This window comes from Nothoprocta perdicaria, unplaced genomic scaffold (assembly GCF_003342845.1).
Source record: "Nothoprocta perdicaria isolate Ctin4 unplaced genomic scaffold, notPer1 scaffold_7, whole genome shotgun sequence".
In the NCBI taxonomy this organism is placed as follows: Eukaryota; Metazoa; Chordata; class Aves; order Tinamiformes; family Tinamidae; genus Nothoprocta; species Nothoprocta perdicaria.
This window is the reverse complement of record NW_020455976.1, coordinates 7,238,913-7,258,685: the sequence shown is the minus strand read 5'-3', so window position 1 is coordinate 7,258,685 and position 19,773 is coordinate 7,238,913. Positions and strand designations below refer to the sequence as shown.

General features: G+C 36.1%; 1 protein-coding gene across 1 annotated transcript in view; it reads left to right on the top strand.

Annotated features, from left to right (window-relative positions):
* Nucleotides 1-19,773, top strand: part of GFRA1 (GDNF family receptor alpha 1) — a 130,258-nt gene that overhangs the window by 96,635 nt on the left and 13,850 nt on the right. The window contains exons 6-7 of the mRNA XM_026050551.1: nucleotides 3,242-3,376; nucleotides 7,157-7,335. Of these exons, the coding sequence (XP_025906336.1) occupies nucleotides 3,242-3,376; nucleotides 7,157-7,335 (314 nt within the window). The remainder of the gene's footprint in view (nucleotides 1-3,241; nucleotides 3,377-7,156; nucleotides 7,336-19,773) is intronic.

Genomic DNA, 19,773 nt, shown 5'->3' with positions numbered 1-19,773 from the left:
TTTTGTAGGTGAAGGTGTTATACCAGTTAAATGTAGAATAGACTAAATAGCATGTTTTAAGGTTTGCATCAGGGTGTAATATACATAATTTTTGAGAGTTCTATTTTACAAGATTTTTGAAAGACTTAGTGCATAACCTTTGGCTCCTTGTTATAGCCATAAAGATCAATTAATACTTTTATTATGTAAATATATTATCACATAAATGGAAAAGATAAAGATTATGAAATGTAAAATAAAACAAGAGATACCCGTKTTTGAAACCCTGTGCAGTGGTTAGAGCCTATTAAAACCATCTGGAGCTGTCTGCACTCCCACATCAACTTGGTATTGAAGTTATCRGTGACTTAAAAATATCATTTACCATTCATTTGCTGACAAATTTTCAAGGTTTCAGCAAAATCCCTCCAATTTCCTAGCATTCTGTGGTATTTCATGAGAATTTGTGTGAATAAACTGGAATTGCAGAATGAATTGCATACTTCTCTATCCTGTTCTCCAAGTTTAGAATTGGGTCCAGAGGTTTACATGATAATTCTTACTCGCTAGGCTATTTTCTACCTCCAGCCTACAAAAGGACCGCCTGCTCTGCTGACTTTCTTATTATTCAGGTCTTGATACTTGCTGYGTGTAAGACATTTTCTGGTCTTCAGCCAACTTCCAGTCATTGGATTTCATTTGTTCAGTGAGGGTCAAAGGAACTTCAGTCACGTGCCCTCCTACCTGGACTCACCATCCGTCCCCTTGTTCCTAACTGATCCTAGTCTGAGCAGCCTTTTGGCTGAGTTCAGGTCAATTCTGATTTTGACCAAAATATGGACACCTGGCTGCTCTACTGCTGAGACCTCCAGGAAACCGTGATATAGGGAACACGGTTAACCTATATCACACGTRCTACCACCCACTCTCAGTCTCTGCTTTGTTAGGATCCTGCAGCTGCCTTTGCAAGMTGCTAGTGGGGAAGCACATTCACGCACATGCACTCTTTGAAGGCAAAAAAACCCAGAAAATCCACCCCTGGAAAACAAGCACATAATCCGCTTGGGTTCACATCTGCCCCCAGGTTTAAATGACAGACTGATTTTCTACTAGCTGCTCCTTCAGCCACTTTGCTTTAGCTGGCTGCAGAGTTCGCGTGCTGTATGTACACATTCCCTGTCCTGCCTTTCCTCTGTTCATCAACCTTAATCATAGCTTGATATCTCTTACATTTTAGGCTCTGTCTAGACCCATTTTGACGACCATATTACCTCTTTGAGATGAGAAGGTCTTACCTTAGTGAGCTTTTTAGCTTCCTCAATACGTTTCTGCTTTCTTAAACCTTCACTAAATATTTGATGCTTGGCCATTTTCTATTGAAGATTACAATTTTCTTTCCTTTTGCCAAATTCTCTTGCTTCTCATTTTACCTCACTTGCTTCTTTTCCAGTCGTGAGTGTCACGTAAATGAAATAATGTGCTGAACCATCAAACAAATAATAGATGTTTATTTTCATTTGCTTTAATTTAACAGCATTCTTGTTCTTATTTATCTACTGTCAAGTGTTCATTATTGGTGCAATTGATATTTGYCTATTTTACTAAATTCGTCACCTCCATTTAATAAATTTTGAAGTCTGCTGTTTACTCATGTGCTGATCTCATGTAGAATTTGAGCAATTATTACTGAAACGATCTGTTAAAATTTGCAAGCAGATAAAGGTAAGGGATTGCATTCTAATTTAATAATACTCTAAAATGGGAGAAATGATTCTTTTGCTGACTGCATTTGCATTACATTTCTTTTGACGTACATTTCTGCCTTTCTCAAGTAAGCCCTTAACATCTGTTCTCCTTTGTCTCCAGCCTATTTATGAAAAAAGCTGCATGTTGATTTTTTGAGCTTCCAGTGGTGCTTCATGTCTAAAAGGCTACGTGACATCCTTCTGATTTCTGTTATTTCTAAAGTTTCTACTTTTAGCTTGCTATTGGATAGGCCTTTCCCTAGTGGTATTACAGACTCTTGAACCTTGGAAATATGGACAAAATTTTATCTTCTAGTGTACAGTTTGAGTCTCTTAATATTCATTCTTCATGAGCAGTAGATTACCGAAGGAGAAGCTTAATTTCCCCAAAATGCTGTCCTCAAAGCACCTCTGGAATGGCTGCCCCTTTCTGTTTAGCTTTTCCTGCTTGGTAAGAAAAATAAAATAAACTCCTTTGGAGAATTTCGAATCACTGATTTATCATGTGAATGTCTTCACTGAGACATTCAGTGAATTGGTGTCAGGATTGGTGTCACCTTGATTAGGTGTTGATCACTTTCCATCTATTTGATCTAGATCAGTGATGAGCACTCCCTCTATTTCTTTTTGGCCATGGAGTATACACTTTGTTTTCATTCAGTTCTTGATGAACTTGAGTTGTCACATAAATGTGAGAATATTTACCCAAGGATTTGTTAGAGAGTTAGAAAAACTCTCTGTTTTAGAAAACTCTGCTGTTGTAACTTGCTGACTTTTCTTTTTTTTTTTTTTTTTTTTTTTTTAAGGAATCAACCACTACGCTTAAAAAGCAGTGACACTAAAAGCAAGAATAATAGTAATTTGTTACCTGCAAAGTAATCTCTTGGACATTTTTAGGCATGCTTATTATTTCTTTACTTTGTTTATCACCGTAACCAAAATGTATTAGGGCTCTTCTTGGTATGGAGCAGTTCATGCATTTCAGAACCCTTTTTCAGGCTGGCTGCAGGCTCAGAGAGGAAGCTCAGGTCTAGAGGCTTTCGGTCAACTGTGTATTTGCCTCTAGTAGAAAAATGAGAGAGGGAAGGGGGAAAAAAAKGCTAGGAAGAAAAATGGGTGCTAATATTCAGTGTGACTCTCAGGATGCAAGTCTGTCTGTGATTACTTTGATAGCAAAGCCCTTTTAAAAGCTTCCCGCCCCTCCCAATCTTTCCAACCCCAGTGCCACAATTTTCCGCTTCTCAGTCCTGCTGATGCAGCTCTATGTGGTGCTGCAGCATAAACCTGTCTAGAGAAATCTCCTGCTTTTGAGTAGAAGCAAATGGGTTTACAGGACTGGAGGTCAGATGGCAAAGGAGACTTTTAAGTCTACGTTTTAGAGCTTTCCCATTAGTCTGTGTTGTGATTGCATCTCTGAATACATGAGTTACTGTCATTGTTTCTTACCTTTTTAGTATGGAAAGAATGTTTAATTACAAGGATTACTCACAGCACTATGTTTCACTGCTTATTAATAGGTACGGTGATGACACCAAACTACATAGACTCGAGCAGTCTCAGCGTGGCCCCGTGGTGCGACTGCAGCAACAGTGGTAACGACATYGACGAATGCCGGAAATTTCTGAATTTTTTCCAGGACAACACATGCCTTAGTGAGTACCAAATTATAAGATGTCTTTAAATGTGCCTTGTTTTGTTACCATTGTAAATGGTAACTGCATTACCATTTAAATATGTTGTGATATATCAAGGAAATCTCACTTTAAAAGCTTGGTTCTGCTGTAGGTACAAGAACTAGCACGTGAGCAGGTAGGCCTGATTCTGTGGTTTATAGTGAAGACTGCAAACATGAGAAGCTGTTGGAAAAAAAACTCCAAATAGCAAAAATGTATCATATAGAAAAATGTTTTCCTCACAGAGCATGTCTTGACCCTTGCAGCCAGGGAGCACCTGTAGTAAAAAATTGAAGCAGCCGAGGGGCTTGTGTATAGTTTAAGAACTTCATATAAAAGAGACATGTAGTTTATGAAGGATTTCCTGTAGGTAAGTATAAATTGGATTGTGTGTGTAATTTATGGCCAAGCTTCAGCTTTTTCAGGCCACTTGATCTCAAGTGCCTGTTTTCAGCGTCAGTCTTAATGGTACWGGTTTTCAAGATTTTGTTAACTTATTGATTTTTTTCTTTTTGAACTCACTTCCAAATTAGAGGCTATTATAAATTTCAGAATGGCTCAGTGGAGTCGATTTTGGCAGGTTCTCTTTTCAAATTTCCTGTCTGCCTGGAGCAGCTTAATTGGATGATGTGGAGTTTTAACTTCAGATAAATGAAGAGACCCAAAAAGCTTGGCTTCCCTAGCCTAGCAGAACAAAAGTTGAAAGGGTACATGATTGTCCTCTGAAATTACATTAGAGAGGGAAGCAAAGGGAGGGGAGAAAATTACTTAAACTACAGGACAATGTTGGCGTAAGATCAAAAAGGGAGATATTGGCCACCCCTATTTAGGCTTGAAATTGGAAAAGTTTTAACCATCACTGTAAAGTTACCAAACAGCAGGAGTTTTGAGGGGAAAAATTCTTCCTGTTTTAAAAGTCAGATTTCATCAGRTTATGAGAGGAAACAACCATTGCTGCTCTTTGCAGAAATACAGAATAAACTCAATAAAGAATGTCCCATTCTGTACACTTACGCTACTGCTGCTRCAGGGTTAAGTCTGCATTTTAGGGTCTAAAAATCTCTACTCATATTTTCTCAGCAAGCAGCACTTTTGTTTAGAAAAAAAAAGTGGAAAATGGTAAGCTATGTGGATAAAAAGTGAGTGACATGAATCACCATTTCACTTAGTTTTGGAATATTGAAAGAACTAATAAAGATTGTTCAATTACCAGAAAAAAAGAAAAGAAAAATCAGGGTTCATTCTATCCTGCCAGTGCTACCTTTTGTATATAGTACCATACTTCAGATTTTATTGTTTTGTGAATGTATTGCTATCATGCTACAGATTCCTCTCTCTTGCTGCTTTAATGAAGACAAATCAATGACTTTAGAGGTCACAGCAAGACAAATATAGTCCTCTTAGCCTATGAGAGACCTCCTATTCATAAAGAAACTAAAGGTGCTTCTGGTTTAATAAAAATGTTCTTTTCTTCACAGAAAAGGGGAAAAGATCAATTTATTTTTGTTATTGTTGTCACTAATAGCCTTTCAATGTTTTGTAAGAAATGGCATTTGGTTAAGGAAATGGAATTTGGTTAAAGAATTAAAATACACCCTCTCTTTTTTTCTTTTGACCTCCCCCCAACATTGTTTTTTCTGCAGTAGGATGAAACTGGCACCTTTGGGAATTTCTTGTTGCTCTTTTTTGCTGGATACTGTTTGGAAGTAAGCCTGTGATTTATGGTGTGTGCAGAAATTGTGGGAAATGTAGCTTAAATATTTATTCCAAAAGTTATTTTGTTATTTATGTGGAATGGAAAAGCTCGGGCAACAAGCACTGAGGCTATGCTATAGCCTGAAGGCAAGGGAACTCAGAAAGCAGGAAACCTGGGAGCACATTCCTACATTCCTACTGTGCCTGTTGTGCAGCGGYTGTATGAACTTCAGTCTCCGTGTCCCACATGAATATCTAATCTTAGCCTTTCTTGTCCGTCTTTATGTTGTTGCCCAGAAATTCCACTCCAGAGGAGAAAAGACTTTTGCAACGGAAATTGTAAATGGAGTTAAAATTTTGCTTTTGAAAAGTTGATGTGAAAATCCTAGCAAATTTCAGACTGTTTCAGTATCTAGTCACAATAGTTAAATATGGTGCTSAGAAATGTGGCTTTTCTGGTGACATGAGTTTAAGAATATGTGTCTGTGTGGGCATGCGGAAAATGGATCTTATATCAGAACTGTGAAAGTGGTTCAGAAAGGTAAAAGTGGTTCAGTTTTGCACAGACAAAAATCCAGACTACTAAAGTTCTAATAAAATATACTGCAAGCTAAAATTGGGACTGTATCTTACCTCAGTTATTTTTTTTTTCTCCTTTTTATTAAAAGATGCAAGTTTACTGAAAATATCACTGTAATCCTAATWGCTGCCTCTACAAGGATGGTTTGGTGCACTTAAAATTTTGACAATCCATTTTAAGATTTTATTTGCATTCTATCAGTGTCTTCTTTTTTCAGTTATTCTAATCCCTATAGCCTGATCCTACAAATGTTACAATACTGTAAGAATTCCCAGTGAACTGAATGGGAGTCAAGATATTTAAATGGCTTTTGAAGGATTTGTTCACACCTGCTTTATATTGAAATAGGTAAAAAGAAAAATGGCAAATGGAAGGAAAAACACAAAGCAGAGAGTATTGAAAGAGCCCTTCATTAGATCAGTTGGACATCTGAATCATGCTTTTATAGTCATATGGTATTTTGTAGATATATATGAGGAGTGTGTTTAAGAAATACTATGAGAGTACGTTGATTTTTTTAAGCAAAAAMCAGGAAAAATACTACTTCATTCTTCCAGTTTTGTCTCCATCAAGCTAACTTATTGTGGTGCCTTATATAAATCTTAGTGCTTCTTGGAGTTTTTAAGAACTAATATTAGAATAAAATACATCTTTCTCTAATGAGAATTAAATGTAAACTATTTTATAAGGCAAGGAATGCCAATGAGAAGTAGTATTAATAACTTCCACATATTAGTCCCCAGTGAGATATTGTTTGATTTCTTATACAATGAATTTGAAATAAGAAATCCCTAAATCCATGTTGAATCCCCAAAGACCTGATTAAAAACTATTTCTCTATTTGTTTATAGAAAAGAAACCAATTTACTCTTGCTGTAACCACACTCTTTAATCCCATGAAACTGTGAAAGCTTTTTAAACTTTTACATTCCGAAGTTTTAGTTGAAGCATGCTTCCCCTCACCCTGTTATACAGATTTGGTTTAAAATTGTAAGGAAGAGATGGTCTTAGTTAAAGTATTTYGTAGTTACGGACATGCTGGTTTAATAAAATAAGCTTCAGAAATTGTTACTTTGCCTGCTGTCTGTTTGTAGTTTGCTATGTAACATCACCTGTTTGAGTAAGGACATAACATTCAAACTAAATTTTAAATCTCAATAGTAAATTTTGTACATTTTTAGATAGTAGCAAATATGAATACAGTAAGTTTTATAGCTTATGTCAGGATTGACTGAAAGTATTGCACAAAATATGTATCAGATTAGGTCTTCCTTTACTAATTATGAAACCTCTTAGTTCATGTTTTCGATGTGTAAACAATTAATTCACTTTGCAAACTAAAATTTAATTTTTATACATAAGCATTTTCCATAGAAGAATATTGGTTTCATTTACCTGTACTCTCTAGATTAAAAAAAAAAAATCAGTTCTGCTTTCTGCCATTTATTTATAAATCAAAATTTATCTGTAATGTGTTTTTGCAGAAAATGCAATTCAGGCCTTTGGCAATGGTACTGATGTGAATGTGTGGCAGCCAATCCTCCCCGTACAGACCACTACAGCCACAACTACAACAGCTTCCAGACTTAAAAATGTGGGTTTAGAGACCACCAACAACGAAATACCAACCAACAATGATTCGCCAGCATGTGCAAACTTGCAGGTAAGAAAGACTCGTAGTTGCTGCAGTGCATAAAAGAAAAGTGTTCATAGATTCGTTTTTAGAGTCAGGTATTGTTGCATAAATATAATATACTTTGKTTCAAAATATCTGAATATCCTGCCATTGTAGTTACAAACTGGATACATTGTAAAATATCAGAGACTCATATTTTAGGTAAAAAATATGCATATTTCAGAGTTTTCTGCATTGTATTGGTACCATGTCTCAGAAACAGGACAGAGGATTTAATCTGTTAAAATCTGAGTTTTGGCTATGAACATTGCACTCTACAAACCAGTGCAGGTCTGCTAGTGTAGGTCAGATAAAATTGATCCTCTGCATAATCCATAATGCATAATAAGTCAAAGGTAAATCTTAAAGTGAGCTAGCATGTCATACTGCCTTCTTCCAGCTACTTTGTTGGGTTAGTGCAAATAGACTTTCCTCCTTAGGCTGAGTAGCTGTGGATAGTGGGGAATACGGGGTGCCAACAACTACGTGGTGCAGATGCTGGACAAAAATACAAGCTGTTCTGGTTCAAGTATTTTGTTGAATTGGACTCAAAGTCATGATGAAGTTTTGGCCAACAAATGCAGCCATGTCCCTTGGCATTTCACTCCAACAGTTCGTGATATGTAATTGATTGTGGTTGTTAAAGAGGCTAGCCACTTGCTGAAGGCAGYGTGTGCAACTTTTGGAAAACCTAGAGAACCTTTTGGGCTGGGAAGAATGGGAAAATCTAGGTGGCAAAGAGCAAGAGGCAAACAGAAGTGTAAATGGAAAGCATCTTTATGCCCGGAGGTTGTAGAAATCCTGTATTATAAACATTTCTGGTGATTTAAAGCTACCAAATTAGGTCAGAAAATCGGTTTGGCCAATTTGTAGTTGTATCCTTGCAGAAGGACAATTGCTGTAAGGTATTAATGAAAGTCTCAAAGTTTTAAAATTTTCATCTGGTATAAAAATACCTATATCCTCAATTTGCATACACTTATGCACTTTTTTTATGAGATACCATTTACATTTCACTTGATTATAGAACACTTGATTCTATACTGTAGATGTTAAATAGTATCCAAGTTTCTACATTGACTTCAAGGGAGAGTTCATACAGCCCAGAAATATGTTTTGCTTCCTCCTCCCCACTCTCTCATCTTAATCCTCTTTTTTTTCAGTTTACTTTGCATACCACATTGGCAAATTTCATATGAATTAACACTCCACATTGGCATTGCTGAGTCACAAAGTATGTGGGCTTAGTGGTAGATCGTGTTGAGCTTAAGTTGTTTAATTTTGATTCTATTTTTGCATAACTGTACACTCACTATTAGTTAGGCTTTGTGAGCTCTTGATGAGAAAGTGATAGTTGTAGGCACAGTATTTCCATATGAATAGTTGTTTAACTAGAAAAAAAAAGTAGGCTAAATAAATTTAACCTTTCAAACTTGGAACTTGGAACATCTTGTATGTAAAACAAGAACTTGATGGGATATTATTAATTCACTTCATGTTATATTAAAAAGTTATTTTATGGCAGAAGTCTTGTTTGCCTCCAGTGTTTGTGCAGTCCCTTGTAGAATACAGCCTCCAGATGCTACCAAAGTACACATGATTAATAATGAACTGAAGAAATGACAAGCAATTACAAATCCCATTGGTTTCCATTTGACTTGCAAATGTTCCAGTGTCCTGAATATATATATCCAAGTGTTTTAAAAATGAATGAATTTATTTCCCCACCTTACTTCTGATCATTTGGCATTTTAAAGTCTCATTCCACCTCAGTCGGTCAGACCTCAAATGTACCTCTGTTAGACTTGATCAGTAATGACCAAAAAAAAAAAGTAAAGGATTTTTTTGGGAAAATAACTTGATTAAAAGAAATGATCTACTGGTTTATAGAAGTTGTAGAGATGTCTGCAGTGGAAGGCCACCAAAGTTTAGTGAATCAAGCAGTTTTATTCTTGGGAACTACATCATGCTGGTGCTAGCTACCTCCCTGTGTCAGAACTGAAATACAAAGAACATAGCTTTTATATTTCATTGCATTTAAAACAAATAACTTACAAATTGGGCCAATATAGGCTCTCTTCTTGTCCTTTTTGGAAAAAAGAAAAAAGAATCCTGTGCTGGTTGGACAGTATGGCACCTCATTTAAACCTCGGTTCAAATTTTTGAAAAGAACTGGAGGCATTCATATTGCACTTGAACAAACATATTCATTCCAAGATTTGGAATGAATCATGAGATTCCTCTCATGAAAAATATTGCCTTTTTAGTGTTTTCAAAACATGCGCTTGTACTACCAAAACCAATCTGAAAGGCTTTGTGATACACTTAGCATTTGAGCTGAAAGGTTTCAAAAAGGAATATAGCCTAAATATTGTGAAAAGTAGAATTAAAAGCATTTGCTTCTATACAAAAAAGATAGTGACAGACAAGGGAGAAGAATATTATCACTGAGATAGTTCAAGGCTGCTTATCATAGTTAGTGGATTTGAAAAATACAGTAAGGGAGGAAAGAACAAGAAGTGATTGATTAGTATAAATAGCCGTAGAAATAAATACAGTAGGGGAGGAAAGAGCAGGAAGTGATTGATGAGTATAAATAGCCACAGAAATGAACAAATACTAACCTCCTGGGTTAGTATTGTAAAATACTGAGCATTAACTAATCTGCCAAGAGTGTCACCAGCTGAGCAATTTTTGATATTTTTTTTTCTGGCTTGTTCAAAGTGGTCATATGAAAAGCTTGAATAGACTAGAAAAGAGTGCACTAATGGTCTTGTCACTGTGCCTACCAATATACCTGGGAATCTGCAAGGGTTATGAGCACTTAGAGAAAATACATGATACTTGTTCACTAGAAGTCTGTATGTATTTCAAACATATCATTTTTGCTTCTGTGACACTATTTAGAAGTGGTTCTTCATTTAAAATTACCATTGTTACAAGCATTTTCAGGTCCTACACTATTTTTTCCTGTTTCACACTGTCACAGAAATATGTTGGCTTCTGATACATGCTTATTTTGTGTTTATATGTTCATTACTTTCTCTACACTGTACTACTATTTCTATCCCCAAATTAAGTCAGCCTTTTCCAGGAAGATCCAATCAGTCTTTTCCAGAAAGATGTTTCAACTTCAAGAAGCATCTTATAAACACTTTTAACAATTTTTATAAACGATTAAGTTTGCTAATGAGAGGCAAAGAGTAAATAACGGTTAACTTCATATAAAACTCTAAATCCAAAGATCTTTTAAGATGCTAAACACCATACAAAGCATGATCATCAAAGTATAAAAATAATTGGTAAGCTATTTTGTCCAAAAAAAAAGAAGGAAAATGGGTGGATGCCAGCAATGTCATCCTTGCACAATTTTTATTAAGTAATTTCTTCCCTGTGTTTTCCCTGATAGCTGTACTACAATGTGTGCTGTTTAACTGATGCTTTCTTTTTCGTTCATTCTCAATCATTACTTGTGTTTGACACTGTAGTTCAGAACAGTTTTGGTTTTCCAGTCTTGCATTCCACTACCAATGCTTGATCTGTCATACTGGCTTATTTGAAAAGGACAAAAGGATGAGTTTGACCGTGTACTCCCCTAAAGTATTCTTCAAAAAAACTACTGTTCTGCACTTATGAGATGTGCAGGGAGCTGAAATAACATAAAATTAAATTAACATAAAATTAAAATGATAGATCAGCATAGATTTGACCAAGTGTTATTATAACATCATCATTGATAAATAAGAAATGCAGGCCTTTTTCTATGGAGATTGCTATAATATTTTAGACAACATTTTGAACAAGACTCAAAATGATAGAAATTGCTGTGGTTGAGGATGCTTCAGTCTAACTCTGTGCATCAAAATCTGTCAGCTCCCTAGCTAGTTCTGTACTCTCTCATATCATATTTCTTGTATCTTGATCTAGCAAACTTTAATTCAGCGTTTAGGGAATTTAAGATTTCTGTGCATCTGAAGAAGTGTGGGCAATGGGTACAGACAGAACTGAGATGCATGGCCCTTTAGATTGAAGGTGAATATTTCACAGGCAAGTCCAGAATGTGATTTTTTTTTTTGTATTCTCCGCAGAAAAATAACTTATTTAAAAAATAGAAAAGAAAAAGAAGATAGAAATTAACACAAATATTTTATACAGAACAAGAAGGAACAGAAACATGTAGATATATACGTAGGTGAATTCTTTTTATTTGCTTATATGATTAGTGAGTCTTTAGAATACAAGTGGGATATTTCAGACTGTTCAGATTTATTTTTCTTTCCTCAGAGGCATTCCTACAAATTCACATAATTTCAGAACTTTAAGGACTTTTAACAACTTTCTCAGAACGTCAAGAAAAATCTGTCTTGGGAAATCATAGGACTAAAACAGGAGGCAGAGTTCCTCACAGTTCTCTGAGGAGACAAGGACTTAAACATAGTTTACATATAGAAAATGTCTGTGCTTTTAATCTGGTTGGTTTAGGTGCTGCGCATCCTCAGCACTGGGTAAGGATCTGCTAATCTTGACTTGAAATTCTGTCTGTAATTACTTAATGTAGCTACCTGTGTGCTAATTATTATTATTATACATGTGTAGGTGTTAGGAGAGGGTTAAAAGCCTCAGTGTAATGCTCTGAGGATCACGTCCCAGCAGGGTTAGGGATTCATGGATTGGTAATTGGGAGGTGGATGAACATAAATAGGAAATATGAGCGATGTGTAGGTGTTCTGTTGATGAAGGACTAGTCCAGTTGCTGAAACGGTAGTCTGGAATAAAGTCAAAGTGACCTTTATAGCACCAGTCTTAGCAATTTGGTATGGCTGACACCTTTTTCCTTGCTCCCTTCGCTTAGGCTGTGATCTTTCTATTTCTTTTCTGCTCTGTGGAAAATAAATGTTCTCCTTTGCAATGTCCTTCCCTCAGGAGATGTCTTATTTGGGCGTCTTCCACCAGACATTGTACCTATTCAGAAACTTTCAGTCTAGGGTAAAAGATTAACAGGAATATAAAATCATCCATGGCTGTGCCAGAACAAATTGTGAAAAACAAAACAATAACCACAAAAACAACAACAAAAACTTCAAATATTGATTAGATGTTTCATATGAGAAGATTTAAATTTACCTCCCCTGTTTCCTGGATTAGCTGACATAATGGGGACAGCCTGCTGGCACAAGTGATTTACAGATTGCCTATTGGCAGCTTTTCTTCTGAAAAAACAACATTTTTTAATTTGCCTCAGCAGCAATTCTGTATTACCTGAAGAAGTCTGGTATGTTTTGCATTTTCAGATTAATATCTGACAGGAATAATTCAAAGTTTCATCTTTAGTCTTAGCCTTATAATTGGGGAACCACTGAACTAAAATCCCGTGATTCACCAAACTGGAGACTGCTTTGTCCACAGACATGGATTTCAGTGAAATTAATTCCCTTTCGCTTCAACACCGTAGCAGACTGGGYCCTAAGAAAATCCGCACTGTGTGAAGTGTAGGGTACTTAATGTACCCTTCTTGCACCTTCCACACTCAACTGAAGAAGGTTAGACTGCAAGAAGGTCCACACATGACGCATCATTTTCACACTGGTTGAAATCCTGATAAGTTAAGATCTGATTAATCTAGATGTTTAATTTCTCAGTACAGTGACCCTTTTGCCTGTCTTTTGACATTAGAGGAACAGATTGAGGATATAGCCAAGAATCATACCCTATAGGCCCAAATGTGTTGTGTTAGTGTCACTGTTGCTGTGAGACATCAGGCATTAGTAGCCAGCTGATAATTGTTTTCATTTTCCAGCCTTAGTTTAATTTCCTCCTTGGACATTGGGCCCAGTTAAAAATTGTATTACAATTTGTGGGGTAACATACAGTCAAAAGCTCTCAGATGGTGTAAGTCAGCATGGTTGTGTTGTCTTCACACCTACACAGATGTGCATCAGTTAATGTTCAGTCTCTTCGGCACATAGAGCTCTTTAAAAGTTGACCTTATATTTAATGATCAGTTCTCTGGTTAAAAATTATTAATGTCGAAGTATGTTGAAATAAACTTCTGTTACTGAAAGATAGCAAAATGGTTTATTATCCTTATTAGAATGACAGTTTAAATAATGCTTGTTTCCAAGTATGTGTCCCATTATACCAAAATACGTACCCATATACCATGGAGAGCAGAGTATTTCAGAATTATTTTATCTATGATAAAATATTTTACAATTCATTTTTGAAAATTTAATAGCCTAGGCATCTTTAGTGTATTATAATAATACAAAGCTTTATAGTAGACTGTAAAAATCCAGATTGCAGTTTTAGGAATCATGCAATTATATTTTATAGTTTAATAATTGTTCAATTGAAAGTGTGAGGTTCCTAAAAACAATTTAATGACTTACAAAAATACCATTTTATTAAAGTGTACTGCACACCTTTCTGAAAGTTGAAATTTCTATGGACAGATTATAGATTTTACTCTCAGAAAGAACTTTGCAAATTGTTGCTACTAAAAGTAGATGTAGCGTTTGCGCAGTATTCCCTTAAGCCACAGTTGTTTCTACATTTCACATCGATGCCCTATTACAGAAATACCCAGAAAAATACGAAGCACTAGAATAAACCAGAATCAGAAAATGGAATACATCAGAGCAAGCCAAATAAAGCTATTCATAGCCAAGTTATTACTTTATATGGTTCTTCATCATACTAAAGGAATTCCTTATGCCAAACAACTTCAGTTCTCAATCAAATACTTAATCCATCACATGCTTCCCTTTTATCATCTGTAGTGAGATAGCTCAGTACAACCTCAAAAAAAAAAAGCTGTAAAATGAAGCACAACATTATAATTTAATTTTAAAGCATAACAACTACTGATAAAATTCTAGGACATGATATAATGATGGTGAATGTTTAATCATATTGTCTTTAGTAGTCCATTTCATAATATATTGTGCATTTATGGAGCCTGGCAAAGTATTTTGTATAAACCATTGTTCTCAGCAAATAATAGGACTCTGCTTGCATTTACACTTGTGTAAGGAAAAATAACTCCAGTTATGCCAGTAGACTGGTGTTATGGCAAACAAAACACAGGCAAAAAAAAAAGATAACTTGATGTTCCTAATAGAACACTGAGCAAGACTAGAACCCTGGAAGTCATTAATACTTTTTTCTTTTTCCTTTTTTTTTTTTCCCCCAGAATAATTTGAAGGAGTTCTACTTACAGATCAGTATCCTATCGTACTAAGTATTGTGCAGGCTGATAATGAAAAGATACTGCTTGCCTTAACCCCAATGAATTGCAGTTGACTTCAGTAAAGCTAGCACCTCAAAGCCTTTATTTCTTCTGAAAATCACCTAGCATATCTGAGTGCTCTACAAACAATAAAGATTCTACTATTATAAGCTATATTAATGCACAGTGTTAGCCGTAAGAAGTATTTGCACAGAGCTATGTGAAGAAAGCAAAAGCAAAGCACTGGTACAAATCTCAGGTATTTGTGCAGTTTGTCATAATCTGATGCAGAGGTATTTCTTCCTAAAGCATCAGAATAGCTTCATAGTTGACAGATTTGGTCGACATTTGACAAATAAAATATCTTTTCATCAATTTTGCATTTTTTGCAATGAATTTTTATTTACAAGACAAAAGGATTTGATCAAGATGCTGCTGATTTCATTATATTTTTGTGCGTATATTTAATCATCATGACTAAAGTAGATACTTATGGTTTTGTTTCCTAGTGTTGTGGTTTAAGACCAAATGACTCTGTGGAGGATAAATGGATTTGGATACCGAAGTATTTTAATCACAGATTAGAGAAATATTCTGTTGCAGGATTTAGGGGCTGCAGTTCCTGGAATGCCAAATACCAGATACGTGCAAAATACATGCTTGCCAGTATTCTTAAGTGTCCTTAGTTATCAGATTGATTAGAGCATACCGTGATGATAACTACTCTATGCAAAAACAGTATGTTGTTGCTGTTGGTACTGCATATAATCTACTTGCCATGGACATTTCTGGATACTCTTGAACTTCTTGATGATTCACAGGTGGCTTGTTTATTTTCCTTATTTTTGATTATTTTGTTGTTTGGAACAAATGGTTGATCATACTTTGTCTACCAATACAGCAAAAAGTTCATTAAAGTTTATGAGCTTATGCCAATAGTATGATAACTAGGCCTGTTGCTACACCTCAACAAACTGTTCCACTTGACTCATATTTATGATGGATTTTCATTCTAAAATAATTTTAAAGGAAATACAAATTGTATTGATAGCTTAGTGTTTTTMTGTCATTACTTGTCTTATAGTGCTAGTAGGTAGAAGCAACTGTCCTGTTGTTGCAGGTCTTGAGCAGTTATCTGGCAGAGTTCTTCCCAGTACAACCTAGGCCTGGTGTCTGTAGAGCCCTATGCATGTTTAATCCTCTCTTACTTGGTAACTTCAGATGTTCAAGGTGATTTGGTGATGGTTTTAGCGGAATAATTGTTATGAGTTTTACAGAGCTAAAAAAAGCATTTCAGGAAGGTGTATGAATTTAGGTATTCCAGTGCAGTTAAAGAAAAATCAGAAGGATCACTTGATGTTATTCACTAGATGAAAACAGTTTTGAAGGCATTTGCTATATTCTCTCMCTTTATGCCAGAATGAATCATATAATACTAGTTTTAAGCATACTTCCAGTATCTTGCCATTTAAGGGAGTGAATGTTGCAGCTGTGTTCATCCCAGCTATCATGGTAACATTACTTTTCCTGTTTTATCAGCAAAGAAAATTACACGATATGTAGAGAGAGAGATTCTCTTGACCATATAAGAACCTGTAAACAGGAATAACCTTTCTGAAACCTCTGCCTGTGCTCTTGGAAGCCCTCCCTGCTGATGCGAATGAAAACTCAAGAAATACAGAGTCGTCCTCTGAGAGAAAATTCCCTCTCAGGGAACAAAAACAAAGACTAATTCTGGCCATTTATGTGATGTTAGTTGTGGGCCTATTAGTTTCAATTTGTGGTGTTATCTATCATCTCTGAAATATCACTTCTAGTTAACAATTAGTCTTTTATTATATCCATTTTCTTTCTGTGCCTTCCTTTTTTTTTTTTCTTTTTTTTTCCTTTTCATTTTTTTTTTCTTTTAAGAGGAGCCTTTCATCTTGCATATCTGCCTTTTAAATCTTTGGGCATTCAACTGACTCATAGAATCACTCTAGTATGAAATTCATCAGCAAAAATATTCCCTGTGTCCTGTATTCTCCATGTCTGATATAATGGTTCATTGCAGGTAGAGGGGAAAAAAATAAAGCCATAGAAGACCAAGCAGAAAAGCAGAAGAGCTTTTKTGCCTGTGTCCTGCACAGGACACAGGAGGAGTCACCAGGCCATGACTCGTAGCTGCTTTGAAAGCTACAGTGGAGATTGGGGAAGAGAGGAGTTAATATAACCATCAATTAGAGAAAAAAAAAAARAAAAAAGAAAGAAAGAGGGGCAATAAAGGAAAATATTTAGAATAATTAGGCTGTAACCTCAATTGCACATTCCAATGCAGGGTGCTCTGACTCATCCTAGCAGTTGTAGTTGACTCACTGGTCTTGCTGCGTGGATGCTAAATGGCCACTTTCACCACACCTACAGCATTTCATTGTGGTGAAGTCTTCTTGAATGTGTCCAAACTGTGACCATACTAGACTGCAGTAAGAGACTGGGGTCCATCTGTATGTTGATTTGGGAGAAAGTCTGAAGCCATCTTAYTTCCTTAACCTTGATTGAAAAGGATACTTTAATGTCTTCTACCCTCAGTGAGCCCAAACACATGAAGTAGGTTTATGCAGAAGAAGTCAYTTAATTTGAAGCAATCGCATGACCTAATCAAAATCTGGTTCTGCTTATATAATTTTAGGGTGACAGAGCAGTGGAACAGGCTGCCCAGGGAGGTTGTGGAGTCTCCTDCTCTGGAGGTCTTCAAAACCCGCCTGGATGCCGCCCTGTGCCACATGCTGTAGGTGCTGCTTGAGCAGGAAGGTTGGACTAGATGATCTCTAGAGGTCCCTTCCAACCTTAAATATTCTGTGATTCTGTGATATAATCCCAGAATTTTATGCATCATAACTATCACCAACTGTATGTTAGAATTATAAGTTCCTCCTTATATATCCATCATTCCTTAATCTGTCTATATAGTCTGTAAATTAATGTTAAAAAAAATAAACTAAGCMGACTCTCATTTATCCCGTGGCAGATAATGTTAAAAAAAGAAGGTATTGRTAATGAAAATTTCTTAGAAATAGTTTCTTCCTTGTAGCCAATGGTAAATGAAATACAGAAGAGAACACAGGAAACTAGTACTATGATAAGGAACCGTTGTAAACTGTAAACTGATGACACAGTAGCATAGCTGCAAAAATAGCAGACAGCTGAAGAGCTGAAGTTTGGAACCTTTTCCTTAGAATGCCTAAATCTTTCAAGTAGTCAAACTGAGTTTATAGGAGAGAAAATGAAATGCAGTCTTTTAACTAAATTGGCTAGCATATACTCTTAATAAAAAATGTTAATGGTAACGAAAGATCTGAACATAAATATAGTTTTATTCTGCTTTTAACCTGTCTGCTCATTTTACTTACAGTTTTCAGTGCACATTTATAATCAAATACTGGAAATAAATCATATTTCTTATCGCCCACTTACTTTTTATCCCTATGACTTTTAATCGGCTGCCTTACCTGAGTAATAGATCTCTGTGTTACCCTTAAACCATTTACTCTGCAACATTTTTCAACCTGCTCTTGGGTTCTAGAATATGAACTGACACCCATTTTGGTTCTTCACTTTCAAAATCAATGGGAGTTCAACATGTTTATTTAAATTTTTACTTTGAAGAATGAGATCCTAGACATTTCACATTTCCAGACCGTAGTTCTAATCAGTAGACTAGACCTAGTAATAAAAAMAATACCTCAGGTTAAGCCCTCCTGTGTTAAGCCCTTCTGTGAGCCACAGATAAACAGGCAGGCTGTTGTGTATAATGCAGTATATTTTTTCATAGGTTCACTTAGCATGTGTCCTAAACAATTAAAGGATTATCCTCTCTCATGGCTTTCTTAAAACAGAATTAGGTATTCAGGCCAATAATTTACAAAGTGCAGCATTACACCATACATTTATTTTTTTCCAGACTGACATTTTCAGAAGCTTCAGATTGCCTCTGATTCAAGGCTAGATATTCATTCAGCCATTTACATGTACTGGATCCATACTCATTGGAAATGCAAGATGTTTTGCATGTAAGGAACTGCTTGTTTTCAATTTCACAAGTCAAAATGCAAATTTAAAGGGAAAAGTCGTCCATTTTTCATACAGATTTGGAACATAATTAGTTTGGCTTATTCTTGCAACTGCTTGCAGAACCATTCTCTCATCAAGAGGCAGTCTAAGCCCTAGCGATTTTAATTAAGATTTCCTGATTATTCTTCAAGATTCAGCTGTGCCTATGTGCAGATGAGAAATTCAGATTGTTATAGGCACAACTGAAAAGGTTTAGATAAAATCATACCTTGTGTATGAGCTTAATGAGAATACTAAGGAATTACTAATTAAGCAAAAGCCTTTCACCCTCAGGTGAAATTCAGCTTCGTATTTTGTGTGTTTCGATAGCTCATTGAGAGGTGTCCTCAGTGAGAGAGGTCTGCTCTTTGGGAGCTGATCTGGAAGCCCTGGGCCCACTTCCCATGGGCAGCCCCTGAAACACAAGGCACGCTGGCACACAGCACTGTGACAGGAGACAGGACTCTGGCGTTTCGTGAACATTTGAAGAGAACAACTGCCAAAGTTACAACTCCAATAATCTGAAAGCCTGCTCAGCATGAGACGCATCTGCTCACATGCTCTGAAAGTCCTCGTTCATCAYCTGCTGCCCTTTGCTACATGCACAGCCTGTTGTAGTGCAGTTGCATTCATCCATGCCCAGCATATCAGAAATACCTTGTACTTGGTGGTGGCTGTGTGAGCAGCATAGTTATACCCCAGATCCCTTTTAAGGATACTAYTCTTGAGCACTAGAGAAGTTAATCCCCACTGGACCACTGAACATGGCATCTCTTCAGACCACACCATCGCTTCTCTCTGGGACAGCCTAATACACCTGGGCAGTGTCAGTGCTGGTGTGAGAAATGATCTGTATAAATACAGTGCAATATAAATACAATAATATATGAGGCACAGTCTGCATGGARAATACACTCAACCCTCATCTTTAATCACGCTGTTTTAGTTTTAGCTTTTGACAAACTGCAGTTTAGACATGCTAGTCTTTAGAGATCTGAGTAATCAGAGAAGTCATATTGTTGTTGTGGTTAGTGCACATCCAGCTGTATTTTTTGAAACCTCCCATTCTGAATATGACTCAGTGGCAGTTTATTGGCACTGAACATTGC